Source organism: Cottoperca gobio, chromosome 8 (assembly GCF_900634415.1).
Source record: "Cottoperca gobio chromosome 8, fCotGob3.1, whole genome shotgun sequence".
Lineage (NCBI taxonomy): Eukaryota > Metazoa > Chordata > Actinopteri > Perciformes > Bovichtidae > Cottoperca > Cottoperca gobio.
This window is the reverse complement of record NC_041362.1, coordinates 15,262,964-15,281,245: the sequence shown is the minus strand read 5'-3', so window position 1 is coordinate 15,281,245 and position 18,282 is coordinate 15,262,964. Positions and strand designations below refer to the sequence as shown.

General features: G+C 40.8%; 1 protein-coding gene across 1 annotated transcript in view; it reads left to right on the top strand.

Moving 5' to 3' along the window:
- The window catches only part of LOC115011815 (uncharacterized), a 196,711-nt gene that overhangs the window by 36,149 nt on the left and 142,280 nt on the right, over positions 1-18,282 (top strand). Inside the window, exon 2 of the mRNA XM_029437046.1 lies at positions 11,824-12,317. Coding sequence (XP_029292906.1) covers positions 11,824-12,317 — 494 coding nt within the window. The remainder of the gene's footprint in view (positions 1-11,823; positions 12,318-18,282) is intronic.

Genomic DNA, 18,282 nt, shown 5'->3' with positions numbered 1-18,282 from the left:
CTAATTAAACTGAAAGGCACCTTCTTTTCACCCAGTCCTCTCTGTCCCTCAGCTCCTCTCCTCTTCACAGTTTCTCCATCTTTGTGTGTTTTTTTCCTCTCTCCCCCAATTCAACAGCTCACCCGACAAGCTGAGCGCTCACTCTCCCCGCGGTGTCTTCACGGCTGACAGCTGATGCTATTATTGTGTTGTATGCCCCCAGCTAAAAAGCGAAACATCTTGCTATTTGTACCTTTAAATGGTTTCACCAACAGGGGGATTGTTAGCAGGATGTCAAGTATAATCACTCTCTAAATCCCAACGTCGCACTCAGCTGATAGGATTCAACCTCCTGTCTCCCACTCAGACAATCAGCAGGACATATACGTGGCAAATGGCTCCCGAAATTACGCAATACTTGTTATATTTCCTTAATGATGTAAAACACTGCTAATCTCCTTCCTTAAAATATCAACACAGCTGTTTTAGAAGAAAAATGTCTTCCGATGACTCACGACTTTCGTCAGTTCCATAATGTGCTTTACTTTCATGCCTGTAATCATTTTGTCGGGCATCATCTGTGGATATCGTGCTTTGAAATGTGTCGGTGATGCACTGTGGTTGAACCGTAGGGGGGGAAGAAGGAAGGAAGGACCACCGACAACTCCTCAGTAACCTTGAAGTGGCGGCTGCTGATTTGCTGTCGTGCCATATGTATGACTGATGAGAGGAAGGCGGATGTATGGGGATGCGGTGTGATTCTAGCCTCGCTTTGACGCTCGCAGTGCTAGTTTAGTTCCCCTTGTGCGCGCGCCAGCCTCCTGACCGCCCCTCAATAACTCTGTCATTGTAATGTATTGCATGTCAAATTGACCGAGGCCCTATACCTCCCCCCCCCCATATCCACACGTGAACTAATGTGCATGACAGGTCAATCTCCTACAAACTCATTTGAATCTCGCTCCAGCTGAATGGACAGCTTTTCAACTAATTTATTATAAGTCATGCAGTATAGCGTGGATTTCATAATAACCGTTTACAAGTCCGTATAATTTATAATCATTGAAACAACATCATATCTGCAATTTAGTCTACTTATTGACACATAATGAGCCGCCATCCAGCTCCTCACACAGCACACATTTAGCCTGGGGTTATTTTAACCTGGGTTAACGGCTGGCTGAGGAGTCTTTGACACAAAGGGATAGTTCTGATTTTTTAAGTGTATGAGGTACTTATCTATAGTCGGTGTATCACCTACAGTTGATGGTGGTTGGCACGCCCCCAGTTTGGAGGAGCAAAGTAATACTGCTGTGGACGGAGGCAGCCGCAAAACAGATCTTAGCCATTCAGTTTATGCTATGTTTAGCATATTTTCACCGCTTTACCTTTGCCACCAGACAGCCCACTCTGAAGGGAAACTGAAGCCGTTATCTTTTCTCTCTTCAAAGCCACCAAAGACTCCTTTTGGCAGTAATTTTACCTCAGAACACAGGAGTTGCTGCTAACGCTGCCTCAATCAGTTAATTCATTTGTAAAGTCTAAATCTTACACACTGCTCCTTTTTAAGTAAAGCACATGAATACTTATTTTATCCCTGGTTTAATCATGGAACCCCATGAGGTATTACTACAACATCCTTCATATCAACTGAAACATTCAGTTTCATGTAACTTCATATAATCTATATTCACTTATTTTATCTACTGTAGGTGAAAATACCTTGACTGTCCATTATCAACGCAGAGGACAACAAACGGAAGATTCTCCACAATGAATGTATGATGGACTTTGAAAATAGGTCCAATAATTTGTTAAAGAAATTACCTTTTAAAACCTGGAAGACCTTCATTTAAATAAATGTCTGTTTAGTCTCTATTTATCACTGAAGGATGTAACACAATGGTGATTGAACCGATTGCCTGCTGATGAATATTTATATATTTGCAGTATTACGAACAGGGTGGTGCTGTAAAATGCTGTATTACAGTTTCTCTCCATTGTAAACACACACAAAGAAATATAACCTTACACACAACTCTGAAAACTTGAAGTTCACGTATCAACAACAAGACTCCAGACTGCTAAACTCTGAGCACAATCCACTGTTTTCACTTAATTTGCCACTTTCACGTATAAGAAGAAAAACAAGTTAACTGAGTGCATGAGACGGTTTCTCCTCCACATGTTGCTTCAACATGTTTAGCCTCTCTTTGACCCAAGGAGAAAATGCAACATAGTTTGTTCACCCTTGTAATTAGAAACTGTTTTACAGCTCTTGCAACAGATCTTATAACGAAACGATCTTCCTGAGGATCAGTGCAGTGCGTCCCTACGCTTTAAATATCCATCCACTTACATCAATAACAATTACGACGATGATTATGATGATAAAGGATTGTGCTGCAGTTCTCTCCCGGCTATGATGCGATTATATTACCAACGACAAAGATAATGAAAGTCATACAGTATTGATTACGGCTGTGATAAACCTTTACAGTGGTGGCGTACTAGTTTAAGTCCCAACTCTTCAGGAGAGTGAGTTTTTGTTTCACTCTATCGTGCGTCAACTTTCATTTACAGAGTGTACAGTGACCTTGTAAGGGTCATTAATGATGCTGTAGCTCGAGGGGTTAACTGGATGCAAAGAGAGACGTGTGTGTGTGTGTGTCTGTGTGTGTGTGTCAAAGCCGACATATACCATGTATATATACATTCACGGCATTGAAACACCTTAATATTCTCCAAATAGAAATGTCCTATGGTGCATGTGTGTGTGTGTGTGTGTGTGTGTGTGTGTGAGTGTGTGTGTGTGTGTGTGTGTGAGCGTGAAAACTGAAAGAAGGTAAGTGTGATCACATAATGAGATTGTGGTATTTAAAGACGTGTCGAGTACATCTTACCATGTCACGCGCAATCTTATGTGACATTTTTATTGTTTGCTTTTTCAAGTGTTGTCTTGTTTTCTCGTAATTTTATTTTGTTGGTGTAATTCCTGTCGAGTTTTATCTGTAGCTTCTACTCCTTTTTTATCAGATTTCCCAGACCACCCATCCCAGTCTGCTCAAACACTCCTTTTCTTTCACGCTGTCTTGAATGCAATGCATTTCTGATTACTGGATTGATAGAAATGACATTTCAGTGTTTGTTCTCTTCGTGATTTTGTGTGCGATGTAATCCACTGGGAGGTGTCGTTGAAAGACTGTGAAACATCTGCTTTAGGACACCTTTGAGTGACAGATGTGGCCTGTGGACTATTGTTTTTCACTGCATTTGTTTTTTAAAAGGAGGAGGACATATTCCTCAAGGAATTCCTCAACAGTATTCACACGAAATATCCTAAATGGTTAACCCTTTGGAGATATTCTTTGTCATTTCCACTCCAAAAGAAAACCTGGAAGACCAAAAATAGCCTGGCGCAGAACTGTGATGGACGAGCTAGCCAAGATCAACTTAACTTAGGGGGGGCTCGGCATGTTGCCGGGGATAGGGAATGACGGAGGGAGCTCATTGTGGCCTTATGTTCCTCAAGGGAGGGAGAGGATTAAGTAAATTAAGAATTTTAAGCTTCATTTATACTTCTGCATTAAGGGGTTACACCATCCCTACAGCAGCTACGAGCAGAAGCTCAGAAAGCAATGCCATAGCTGACGTGTGCATTATACAGAAAGGCGTATCTGGTAATTAGCTTACCATCAGTGACATAAATGGGGTGGACAATTTAAAAGAAACACTTGACTGTGGAACGCAATACAAACAACATCCTCCAAAAGGACTGTGCAGTTGAATTGACACCCAACAGTTTGAACAAACATTGGACATATGACGTTCACAAAGGGAGGTTTTATCGCACAATTGTTGTAATTAGACTGTATTACTTTTAGCTTGTTCCTAATAAACTGGTAACTGAGTTTAAGTAAAGCCAGATACGGCTTTAATGTTGCTGTGGCACATATCGGATGCTTAACTATGATTCACAACTTACATTGTATGTATTTGGCTTTAGTTCCTATAAGTCAGTGTTAGTTTCGTTAACAACAAATATGTTTGTTTTTTTCAATAAACCTGTTTAGTTTCCTGTGCCATATGGGCCATGTCAGGACCAACAAAATGAGGCTTGGGAGAAAAAAACAAGGTGATATTTTGGCTAGACTAGATTTACTAAAATGTTCAATATAATCCCATGACTAAAAAAATAAAAAATGTCAAATCAAATCAAATCAAATTTATTTGTACAGCCCACATGAGACACAGAAACTCTGGGATGATACCCCGGATGATGAGTTAGTAACATACATTTACATAAATGCATACAGATAGAGAGGGAGAAGAAGAGAGGGAGGGGAGGAGAGAGGAAGAGAAGGAAGAGAGTAGGGAGGTGTCCCCCGGCAGTCTAAGCCTATAGCAGCATAACTAGGGGTTGATCCAAGGCAAACCTGAGCCAGCCCTAACTATAAGCTTTATCAAAAAGGAAAGTCTTTAGCCTACTCTGCAGACACAGAGAACATATGCAAACATTGTGATGTAACCATGGGAACATTCACCTGCATCACATTAACTGAGCTTCATAAAACTGTGATGAATGTAACTCCTCCATCTCTTGTGTTGACCCGATACCTACAGCATTCTTTAAGCGGATATTCGACAGCATTTCAAGTCACGTCCTACATATTATAAACACGTCTCTTCTAATGGGCATCTTCACAGACGTCTTCAAAACAGCTGTTATAAAACCCTTGCTAAAGAAACCTAACCTGGACAGTAATACGCTGACCAACTATAGGCCAATATCTAACCTTCCATTCATCAGCAAAATACTAGAAAAAATAGTCTCTGTCCAAATAAACTTCTTTCTAAAAGAAAACAACATCCTGGAGGAATTTCAATCAGGCTTCAGAGCATGCGTAGCATTTGACACGATCGACCATGACATCCTAATTAATCGTCTGGAAAAACTGGTTGGTCTTTCTGACCGTGTATTGGTTCAGAACATATATCAAAGGGAGAAAGTATTTTGTCAGGCTTGGAGATCATGCGTCAGAGAAGCATGATGCCCACTTTGGAGTTCCACAAGGGAGCTGCCTCGGTCCATTACTGTTCTCCCTATACATGCTACCACTGGGGGACATCATTAGAGAACACAATGTGTGCTTCCATGGCTACGCGGATGACACGCAACTGTACATCTCTGCTGAACCAAATGATACTACAGCTATTAACTCCATCACCACCTGTCTAGTAGGTCCTGTAACTAAAAGAGAGATGATGCTGAATAACATGGGGAAACTTACTCCTTTGATTAAACCTGAAGTTACAAGACCTGGTGTTATCATAGACTCAGATATAAGCTTTAAATCCCACATAAACAAGGTGACAGAAACATAATTCTTCCACCTTAGAAATATAGCTAAAATCAGACAATTTATAAATCAAAAGGATGCTGAAAAACTAATCCATGCTTTCATCTCAAGCCGACTCGATTACTGTAATGCACTCTTTACCGGCCTTCCAAAAAAACAACGGAGAGACTTCAGCTCATCCAAAACGCTGCAGCGAGGCTGCTGACTAGAACCAAGAGGAGAGACCACATCAGTCCAGTGTTAGCCGCTGTACACTGGCTTCCAGTAACTTTTAGAATTGACTTGTATACAAAGTCCTAAATGGAACCGCACCAAGTTACACTGCCAACTCTCTAATAAATTATGTGGCCCCAAGAACATTACGATCATCCACTACTGGTTTATTAAATGTTCCCAGCAACATCCAAAAGAAAATTGGGGATGCAGCCTTTTGCAATTATGCACCAAAGCTATGGAACACTTTACCTGCAGACATTAGGGAGGCAAGCTCTCTCAATATCTTCAAAAGTAAGCTAAAAACATTTTACTTTAGCCTTTTAATAGTGATATTTTATATATTTTTATCTTAGCCACTTTAAACTAATTTAAATGATTTCATACATTTTTAAGCTTGGTTTTCCTGAAGGAGGATCATTTAGTGTTGAGGAAGTAAGAAAGTTAAAAGTAAGGTTGAGAGAGCAAGAGGAAAAAGCAATGTCAAAGAGAAAGATTAAATCTGAAGCGTTGAAAACAATGGAAGAACATAAAGACAGTTTATGTTATGGGAGAAGGAAGCAGAGAACAGGGATAGGAAGAAAGTATGTGGATTATTTGCAAAGACAAATATAGATGAAAGTACAGACAAAGGGATTATGAAAATGTAAAAAAATGTGTAACGGCTGCTATTTTAATTCAGCTATTTTTATACAATTTAAATTCTGCTATATTATATTATTTTAATTCTGCAATCTTATCTGCTATTTTATCTGCTATTTTATACTATTTTAATTCGGCTATTTTTATAATGGTACTTCAGACTCATTTACATCTACACTGTGATTATTGTACTGTAAATGCTCTTATTCTGTCCTTGTACTAATTGTTATGTTTTTTGCTGTGAAGCACTTTGGGCTGCAATTCTTATATGAAAGGTGCTATACAAATAAAGCTTATTATTATTATTATTATTATTATTATTATTATTATTATTATTATTATTATTATTATTACTCTTAAATGTGGAGAAGGTGTCTGCCTCCCGAACACAAACTGGAAGCTGGTTCCACTGGAGAGGAGCTTGATAGCTGAAGGCTCTGGCTCCCATTGTACTCTTAGAGACTCTAGGAACTACAAGTAATCCTGCAGTCTGGGAGCGCAATGCTCTAGTTGGTTTATAAGATACTATGAGATCTTTAAGATATGCTGGAGCCTGACCATTAATTGCTTTGTAAGTCAGGAGAAGGATTTTGAATTATATTCTGTATTTTACCGGGAGCCAGTGCAGTGCAGCTAATACAGGAGTAATATGATCCCGTTTCGTAGTTCTTGTCAATACACGTGCCGCTGCATTTTGGATCAACTGAAGAGTCTTAAGCGACTTTTTGGGACAACCTGATAACAATGAGTTGCAGTAATCCAGCCTTGAAGTAACAAATGCACGGACTAGTTTTTCTGCATCATTTTGAGACAGGATGTGTCTTATTTTTGCAATGTTACGTAGATGAAAGAAGGCAGTCCTTGAGATTTGTTTTATGTGGGAGTTAAAAGACAGATCCTGATCAAAGATGACGCCAAGATTCCTTACAGTGGTGCTGGAGGCCAAATTAATGCCATCCAGAGCTTCTATGTCATTAGAAAATACGTTTCGGAGGCGTTTAGGGCCAAGTATAATAACTTCAGTTTTGTCTGTGTTTAACATCAAAAAGTTGCTAGACATCCAAGTTTTTATGTCTGTAAGGCATGCTTGAAGTTTAGCCAATTGATTGGTTTCGTCTGGTTTAATTGATAGATATAATTGGGTATCATCCACATAACAATGAAAGTTTATAGAGTGGTTCCTTATAATATTGCCCAAAGGAAGCATATATAAGGTGAATAGAATCGGTCCAAGTACAGAACCCTGCGGAACTCCAAGACTGACTTTGGCTTTCATGGAGGATTTATCGTTAACACATACAAATTGAGATCGCTCAGATAAATAGGACTTGAACCAGCTTAGTGCGGTTCCTTTTATACCAACAAAATGTTCCAGTCTCTGTAGTAGAATGTCATGATCAACAGTGTCGAAAGCAGCACTGAGGCCTAACAAGACAAGAACAGAGACAAGTCCTTTGTCTGATTCCAATAGAACGTCATTGGTAACTTTCACCAGTGCCGTCTCTGTGCTATGATGAACTCTAAATCCAGATTGAAAAACCTCAAATAAACTATTATTATGTAAAAAATCACATAACAGTTTTGCAACTGCTTTCTCAAGGATCTTAGCGAGAAAAGGAAGGTTAGATATCGGCCTATAGTTGGCTAAAACCTCTGGATCAAGACTAGGCTTTTTAAGAAGTGGTTTTATTACAGCTACTTTAAAGGATTGTGGTACGTAGCCAGATAATAGAGACAGGTTGATCATATTTAATAATGAGGTGGTAATTAAGGGTAAAACTTCTTTAAACAGTTTAGTTTAGTGGAATCGGGTGTAAAAGACAGGTTGATGGCTTAGACGATGAGATTGTTGAGTTAGTTGGTTAAGGTTGATTGGAGTAAAACAGTCTAGATATATTTCAGGAGTTACAGATGTTTTTGAAATTCCGGAGGTTGAAGTTAAGTCATTACCAATTGAGGGCAGGAGGAGATTAATTTTGTCTCTAATAATTATAATTTTATCGTTAAAGAAGCTCATGAAGTCGTCACTACTGAGAGATATAGGACTAGAAGGCTCTGTAGAGCTGTGGACTCTCTGTCAGCCTGGCTACAAGTGCTGAAAAGAAACCTGGGGTTGTTCTTATTTTCTTCTATTAAGGAAGAGTAATAAGCTGCTCTGGCATTACGGAGAACCTTCTTATACGTTTTAATATGAGCTAACCAGACTAAACGAGATTCTTCCAATTTAGTGGAACGCCATTTACTTTCAAGATTTCTCGACTTTTGTTTTAGTTTGCGGATTTGTAAATTAAGCCATGGAGCTTTCTTGTTCTGTTTCTTCTTCTTCTTTAGAGAAGCGACAGAGTCGAGTATTATTCGCAGTGAGGCTGCAGCGCTATCAACAAGATGAATAATTTGGGAGGGACTAAAGTTAGCATTGGAGTCCTCCATTATATTGATATTGAGTCCTGGTATTGAATTAAGTGCTGATGGAATCACTTCCTTAAATTTAATCACAGCACTTTCAGATAGACATCGAGCGTAGGATATTTTGCCTACTGGCTTGTAGTCCAGTAACAGGACTTCAAACGTTATTATAAAATGGTCTGATAAAAGAGGATTATGTGGACACACAGATAAACTTTCAATTTCAACACCATATCCCAGAACAAGGTCTAGAGTGTGGTTTAAACAGTGAGTTGGTTCATGTACATTCTGACTGAATCCCAATTGAATCTAATATTGAGATAAACGCATTATTAAAGCTGTCACTATCAACATCCACATGAATATTAAAGTCACCTACAATAATTACTTCATCTGTTTTAAGGACTAAACTTGATAAATATTCTGAGAATTCAGATAGAAATTAGAATACGGACCAGGAGGGCGGTATGCAGTAACAAATAAAACTGGCTTTATTGTTTTCCATGTTGGGTTTGAGAGCGTAAGAACAAGGCTTTCAAAAGAGTTATAGTTTAGTTTAGGCTTAGGATTGATCAAGAGGTTTGAGTCAAATATGTCCGCAACTCCACCTCCTCGGCCAGTGCCTCGAGGAATGTGAGTATTAATATGACCAGGGTGGAGTGGATTCATTTAGACTGACATATTCTTCATGTCTCAGCCAGGTTTCAGTGAGACAAAAATAATCAATCTTATTATCTGATATTAAATCATTTACCAATCCAGCTTTTGTTGATAAAGATCTGATGTTTAAGAGCCCACATTAAATTTTTCGATTTAGTTGCACTTTTGCAGCGGTGGAATTTATTTTAATTAGGTTTTCATGTATAACTCCTCTTCTGTTAACCATAGATTTGATTAATTTCAGTGGGGCAGACACAGTCACTATGGGAATTTGAGTGGGTGACTGCCCGGAAAGAAGCACAGAGAAGTGTGTAAGACTGCAACTCTGTCTCCTGGTCTCAACTCTGGGTTGTCATGGGTTAGGTCCACTAATAAACTTTGTAATATTATTGGATATGAGATCTGCTCCATCCAAAGTAAGATGGATGCCGTCACTCCTATAACAATAATAACAATTTTACTGTATTTATGTTTAGCCTTAGCCAGCAGTTTCAAATTTGCTTCTATGTCGCCCGCTCTGGCCCCAGGAATGCACGTGACTGTCGTCGCTGGTGTCTCAAAATGAACGAATCTCAAAATTGAGCTACCGATAACCAGAGTTGGCTTCTCAGCTGGTGTGTCACTGAGTGGGGAGAACCTGTTAGAACTAGCAAGCGGTTGGTGGTGAACCACGGTTCACCACCAACCGCTTGCTTCTGATAACACTTCTTTCAGACAGTCACCCAGTCTCCCGGCTGCTCGGGCCCCGCCGGGGGACAGCTAACAGGAGATACCACTGGTTGGCCCGCACCGGCTATAGGGGGCTTGCTAACAGCTACAGTTGCTAACCGCTGACTAACCATGGTGCGGAGCCGCTCATCTATCCCTCTAAAACTCGCCTCCAACCCTGCGTATAAACTACATTTAATACACGTACCATTATCACTAAAGGAGGCAGAGCAATAGCTAAACATGAAACACACCGAGCAGGAGTGAGCAGAAGAGGGAGATGCCATCGCTAGCTGCCGAGCTGCAGCAGCTAACGCTACCACAGCCGAAAGGAGCATAAAGAATTGAGGATTTAGCGAGAGTCGCTGAGAGAAGGAGGATAAGGAGAGAGTTCTAAGTGCTTAGGAAGTACAAGTATAGGTTTAGATAGATGACAGGTAATTAGCCGATGTGATCAAGAATATAATAACACTAACTGAGTCAAGCTGGATCTGGCGAAGTATGCTACCAGCAAGACAGAAACATTAACAACCGGAAATGACGCGCTAAACACAGGAATGTCAACGGTTTTCAATTACTAAAACTATACTAAAAGTCAGCCTGCAGTTCTTTGACTAGGATAAGACTAAAACGACCAGACTTTCAGTCAACTAAAATGTAACTAAAGTCGAAATATGGTTGAAATATGATAAAAACTGACAGTAAAAGGACATTTGACCCAGGACTAAGAAAAATTATTGACAAAATCATACTACGATAAATTAGCTCCAGTCGCCTATTTGTTGAACGTTCATCTCACAGGAAACACTGAAGAACCCCTGGCTTTTAAAGCAACGCAACCTGTGAGGCAAAGTGTCATCTAGATAAATGAAATGAAATAATCTTGACATTTTTAAATTTAGTTTTTCTTCTGTTGACTTCTGAGTGATGTAAATTTTTGTTCTCTTCCGACATGCTAGTGGTGCTGATCTAGAGATAGCAGTCACTGCTGTTCCTTCTGTTTACTACTGTTTACTACTTAAACATTCAAGGTCCCCTATAAGATTAATCCTCTAGCACAGGGGTGGGGAACCTTTTTCCTATCAAGGGCCATTTAAATTTTTACAACATCCTTCGAGGGCCATACTAATTATTAAACTCATAACCTCTGCTAAAAAATGTAAGACGCAGCCCATTAATTTCACCTTTCTTTCATGCTGTGCAAAAAAAGAAACTTTTTCATCCATGTATCTTTCTGTTTGTATGTTACGCTCTGGAGACAGCTGCTTGTTGGGCCAAACTCCGCCGAAGAGTGTTAACTTTATCCAAACGCACTCGTGTTATGATCTTGGTTTCTGTTTCCTGTTTTATTTTGAAATAATAATTTCCCCTTGTGTCATGTCTGGTATTACTTCCTGCCCTTGTGTTTTTTGCCTTTCTCCCCAGGTGTGTCTCGTTCCCTTCATTAGTTTCCTCCTGTGTGTTTGCCTTTTTCTCCCAGTTGTGTCTCGTTCCCTCGTTTAGTGTCTGTGTGTATATATTCCTGTCTGTCCCAGTGTTCTTTGTGAGTTTGTCATTTAAGTGTCACCCCTGTCCTGCTTGTGTCCTGCTTGTGTCCTGCTTGTGTCCTGCTTGTGTCCTGCTTGTGTCCTGCTTGTGTCCTGCTCTGATTAGTTTGTATTTCTGTATGTTTATTAGCTTTTGTTAATAAAGCTCTCTTTTTGGTTAAAATCATCATCTGCATGCTGCAATTGGGTCCTCTCCTGAGACATACCGTGACAGTACGAACTCCCCAAAAATGGACCCAGCAGTGCTTGATGACAAGGATTATTTTTGTCTGTTTGTCGAATTAATATGTCTTTTGCGTGAATGGAAGGAAGCCGCCTGTAGAAAGGACCAACAGGTCCTTCTTCGACAGGCCCGTGAGGAGGTGGCCGAAAGGCCTTGGTTGAGGAGTCTTCTGCCTAAGGAGATCAGGCATTTCTTCAACCTCGCAGATCGGTCTGCCTTCCAGTCAGCTCGCCAGCTCACCGTTCCTCCTGCTCCAGCACCTGACCCATTCCTGGGTACCTGCCTAGCCTGGGAAGGACCTCTGTGTGCGCAAAAGGCTTCTAGGTCTCTGCAGTCCCTGCGTTCTCCCGGTCCCTCGAGACCCCGGTCTCTGTGCTCCGGCCGCTTCCTGCCCAGCCTTGTCGGCTTCCAGCCCAGCCTCTCTGCAGGCCTCCTGAACGGCTCCAGCCTCTCTGCCGGCAAACCCGATTTGGCTCCGCCTGCATCCAGCCCAGCTTCTCCGCCGGCCTCCCGATTGGCTCCAGCCCAGGCTCTCCACACGGCCTCCAGAGCGGTCTCCTCTCGCTCTCCTCGCTCTCTGTGTGTCATTTACGTGTCACCCCTGTCGTTGATGTTACCTCGTGTCTTTCTCTGATTGGTTTGTTACTTTGTATTTCTGTATGTTTATTAGCTTTTGGTTAAAATCATCATCATCTGCGTCCTGCAATTGGGTCCTCTCCTGAGACATACCGTGACAACTCTCAGCTCTTGCAATTTGGAATGTTTCGTACTGTAATGACACTCGAGAAATTATTTTTGATCACTGCAAGCGCGTCCGCACAAACTAGGCACACTGGCCTTTTACTTCCACACAGAAATCATCGTTCGTCTATTTCTCCTGGAAATCATTCCGCATCCACCTTTCTCTTCTTTACACTCGCCACGCTGCATTCACTGATGTCAATGACCACCTTGTTTAATATTGAAGTTTGACGTGACCACGTGATGACTCGTGTTCTGTTCAAGGACCCTGACCTTGGCCAGGAAAAACAATCAGTTGCCTGTTTTATTCTATTGCTGACTAGATTTGTATAAAGTTTTTTTTGGAGTTGACTTTTTGCGTGTGTTATGAATTACCTTGAGGGCCAGATCAAATGGTCTCGCCTTGAGGTTTACATTTCTGGGTTTCGGTAGAAAAAATGACTGGTTACCAAAATCCCATATGAATGAATTGTAAGAATTTATGTGATGCCTTTTTTAATTTAAATTTATTTTAATACAATTTTCAACATTACAGACAAACATGTTGGTGCCTTCTACTTTTTTATTTTAATTTTCCCAATACATTGCGTTTAGTGCTAATCAACAAATGTTGGCATGCTAAAACGCAATCTACTGTATGTGTCATGTTATTTATTCATGTGACCGCAACTCATCTTACCTGCATATATCCTGCTCTGATCAGGAGCTTTGATGCCTCCGCAATTACTGCCACAATAATGGAACCTGATATGTTTTAGTCCCAGTGCAGTGTAAATGGACTTGTGCGTGTAACCTTGTACGACCCCGGGTGTAAGGTCAACAGCCACTAGGGTTAGGCTGAAATGTCTCGGTGCAAGTGTGTCATAGAGAAGGTCAATTGTAGACACTCGGTGAAGGTTCATTGACGAGCAATGCATAAACGCTCAGTCTTAAAATGTCTCACACAAATTGTGTATTAAATAATCTAAGTGAAAAAAAGCACAAGATTGAGATGTAATACGACCATTTTAATAGTTTCGCAACTGTGTAGTTTGAAGAAGTAACGAACTTGGCTCCTAGTAAGATTTATTCCGATGGATATTATCGTGTGCAGAGAATCGACTGTAAATCTAATATTAGTGAACATCTATTTTCCTCTTTTGGGAACGAGGATATTCTCAGTAGGTACACTGGAGAACCTTGTTTTGATTTAGATCGTTTGTGATTGGTGGAGACAAATTTTGTGATGAGCCCATTTCAGAAGAGCTTTGAAATTTGAAAGAGGATAATGAGGTCACTGCGGAGGACTTTGATGATGGTGAAGAAAACATTTCTGTCGTTGTTTTGAGTTTCTGTGCAAAGTGAGAGCTAACAAGTTTGGAATATTAAAGGGAAAGGAAGAATACACCTTTTCGGAGGAGTTTAATTCAGTACGGTGGTTTAACTGTAACAAGTCTTCTCTTGACAAAGACTACTTATCTGTGGAAAAAGAAGGGGGGAAAAAAGGGGTTATTTGTTGTTGACGTCAGGGATTTACCGGGACCTCAAAATCACTTGTGGTTCTAATAAATCTCTGATGCACGCAATGTGCTGCCACCCTGGACTATTATCTTGTGGAGCATCCTGGGTAAGTGCTCATTTTCAAGCCAATAAAAAGAGAAATCTCTTGTTGGAGTAGCTGAATGTGTTTGACTGAAGGAGTTGTAGTACTGTCTCACAGCACTTTGTTGGAGACTACAAAGGGTCTTTATTATTTCTGAACAATAAACAAAATAGACATGTTTCAGCACACGAAATACATGCAAAGTTTGCAGCCCAAAATTGCTAATTACACACACACATGGTGACTAAATCAGGACGGTCCATCTGAATTATGAATGGCGGACCTCTCTGAATAAATATTTGAATAGATACAATGAATAATTTTGGCTAATTTTGAATATTTCAGAGTTCAGATTACAAAATCAACCATTAAACATTCTCAAGAAAAAAAAAGAGGATTCAGTAACTCGGGTGTTGCCATAAGCCTCCTACACTCCACTTTGCCTTTGAAGAAGTTTAAAGAATCAAATTAAAGAGGAAGCCCTGACTTTGATATTGCCATCTCAGCATGAACATTTTCGATTAGATCAGGAAAAATATCCTCCTTGAGGCAATTTGCTTTCCAATATATGTTACATATTTACGCGCTGTAGAATATATGGGATGTTCTCTAGTTTACAGCCCTTCACGAAAGCTTAAAGGTGCTCCTGGGCTCTTCATGGCATGTAGGTAATCGACTGCACATGTTGGAGTGTGTTTCTGTAAGTGTGATAAGATGATAAATATAGACTGGGATAAACAGCTTCAAGGAGAGGCACTGCAAGATTTATGATGATGTGATCAGTGGTACTGGACCAAATATGATGAAAACATCCGCCCTAAACTAGGCTAATCCACTGAAATCCATAAATTCAAACTGCGCGCCCACACACACAAGCACTGACACATACAGAAACCAAAGTGGTGCCTGATGAATAATTTATAATGAAAGATTAATTATGGAATATCACATGTGCTAATACATGTGTGATTTATACCCCTTACATTGTATAGCTATCAAACGGTCATTTAAAGGCTTTACATTCCCATGTATGTACGTGCACGCACAGATCACTGCTCTGCAATAAAAGTCAACTGGATTTTACAAATCCGCTTTGTGTCACAAAAATTTAGCAGGAGAGAGAAAAAGAGAGCGAGGGCATGTTAGTGAGCGTCTCTGCAGCAAGGTCTCCTTACTGCAAATCTATCCAACTCTCATATTCTGCTTGGGTTTTATCATCCTTTCCATTTATTTTTCCCTTAAATGTCCTGATGTCGTGGATGGACTATTAAACTGGGCTACCGATCATAGGCCCGGGGCCCGAGGGGTCATGAGGGCCCCTGTGTTAGATCTGTTTAAAATGACTGTTAACAAGACAATCGAACGACTACAAAAAGATGCACAATTGCCACAAGGAGATGCAAAACGACTACAGAGGTGCAAAGCTACAACAAAAAACAACCAAATGACAGAGACCAAACGACTAGAGAGATGCATAATGACTACAAACATATACAAAAGACGACAAAGAGACACGAAACGATTACAAAAATATGTAAAACCACACTAGAGAAGCAAAGATTACGATTACAATGACAGCCAAAATAATGACAAAAGGACATAAGTTATCCAAACGGCCACTGTCGGTGTATGTGTGTGTGTGCACTCGATCTTCGGGGGCAGAAAAATAAGTCAAAAGTCACCCCAAAAAACAACAACCGGCAGTGTACTCAGCCAATCGCATTTGTTTTTTGCTCTTAGTCAGTAGAGGTTGGGGGCCTTTTACATCAGTGTCCAGGGGCCCACTGCCTCATAATCCATCCAAGCCTAATATTTGTGCACCTCCTTTTTTAAGTTTTTTATTTCCCCTTCCTTTTAACTCCTTTTCCTGCTTTATTGTTTGGCCATATCAGCCACAGCAGCTCCACTTTTCTTTGCTCACCTTTGGGTGACCTTTCTGCCTACCTTTCTCTCGCACTCTCTCTTTCTACATCTCTCTTCGCTCCGTCCCTCTTTCTGTGGACAGATCTCATCTCTGCCTGGCTGATTGGGTTACGGCTGCTCTCCCTGTTGACACACACTAACACACAGTGGATGGCTTTGCAGGGGACTGAGACTTCATTAGGATGAAACGGAGACAGACAGCTAATAATGACATGGACCTCCCACTGAGACGCAGTTGGATAATTGTCTAGTGGACGACTTCTGGCTGACTGCACGACTAGTTATCTATCTTGTTGGCTCCTTGGTGCTCTGGTTAGCTGATCGGTAGCGCTCGGCTGACTCTTGCTGATCTCTGAAGGAGTTTTCATCTATACATCCATCATCTATACCTTATTTTCCTGTGCAGGATTGCTTAGGGATGGAGCCTATCCCGGCACACATTGAGCAGGTTCACCATGGACAGGTTGCCACCGCAGGGCCAACACTTATACAGTACATAGACAACCATTCACATTTTAGGAGGGTACACACCAGAGCAGAGAGGAAGAAGAGAGCAGAGTATGGGTGTATGAATGAGCAACTTTCTTTGGGGCCGTGATGGATAATGAATGATAACCCTCATTATGCTGCGTCTTCAGGTTTGTTGACAGTTTGGCTCAATAGCTGATGGGTTAAAATGGAATTTTGGCGGATAGATCGAAATGTGTTGTTGGCCATCATCAAGCTAAATGGCTGTTTGGATAGCTGACTGACAAGACTGGATAGGCGAGTTAACAAATGGCTGAAAAGGATCATCAATACTTAAATACATTAGCAGCAGGCATTGATCCGCACATGGAAGGGCATTTGGGGTTGTCTTACAAAGGAACATTGGAAAAAAGAGTCATAATATGGAAATAAAGGATGGAATAGATGCACGAACACAGTATAACGTAGTTATGTATTCCAATAATAAACTATAACACGAAATTCAAGACTGCCAATAGATTATTTTCTTTTTATATCAAACTGACCCACATTGTCTTACAAAGAGGTTAGATGAGGGCTCTCCTTTCACCACAGGCTTGTTTTTTTCTGTCTCAATAGAGGAACAGACAGGGTGAGCTCTTTTTACACTTTCTTTTGATTGTTGGTAACCCTCTCAGCTTTCCCTCTGCTTCAAAGAGGGATCACTGTACAAAAAGTGCCACAGCTGGGAATAAAACCCAGCTGGCACGCATTGGGGGGTGGGGGTTGAATCATTCACAAATGAAACTTTTATTTTAAGAGAACAGCATGAGGCAGGGCTTTAAACTCCCAGTAACACAGACTTTCCAGAACTTTTTCTTAAACCTTTGAGATCAACCCGGTATCCTGCGAAGTTCTGCTCCTATACAACTGCATTCGCAAACATGTTTTCCCACGAATTACGGTCGCAGTTTTAAACACTTGGTTAACGCTGTGGTGTCCAACTTAATGCCGTGGTGGCAACTTGTCAATCACAGGGTAGTCATACCTTAAATGATACCCTGCTTTATCGTCTATTTTACTGGAAACGGGACAATAATTTACTAAATGAAAAACATGCTGTATAGAAAGAGACTAGCGATCGAGATCTCTCAACTCAATAGGAAAATGTTTCCTGGGGTAATAAATCAAGTGAAAAGTAGGGTCATTTTCTCATAGACTTCTATACAATTAGACAACCAGTGGAGTCACCCTCTGCTGGTCATTAGAAAGAAGGCAGACTTTAGGCATTTCCACATTGGCTTTATTTTTCAGGACCTGGAGGTTGCCTCCTTGACCCTGTATAGTGTCTGACTGGCTTCAGAGAGTCGGCAACACGTTCATTTTCAATGCAGTGCTTTTGTATTGGCAGTGTCATGGTCAGATAGATAATAGCAATAAAGTGAAGCAGCAGACACACACACACACACACACACACACACACACACAAACACACACACAAACACACACACATGGGGGAAACAAACACTCCTAATTTCATCGTAGGTTAAACTCTGTCTTGATCCTCCTTTGGGAACACAATGTCTTTGTTTGTGTGTGTGCTCAGGTGTGTGAAAGTATTAATTTATGTGCGCCATCTCTGAATCAATGGCAGGTATACGATGTCTGGCCCCTGCAGACACGGGCTCGGCACGGTGCGGAACAGGGCAGTGAATCAAACAAACGAAGAAAAAAAACACTCCTACAACCGCAGACATCCATCAACCCTGCAGAAGTCATCAAACTATAACTTAATCACTGAATCTACGCCTTCTTTCTCTTTGCCTTGTTAGCTATTATTTGCTCTTTATT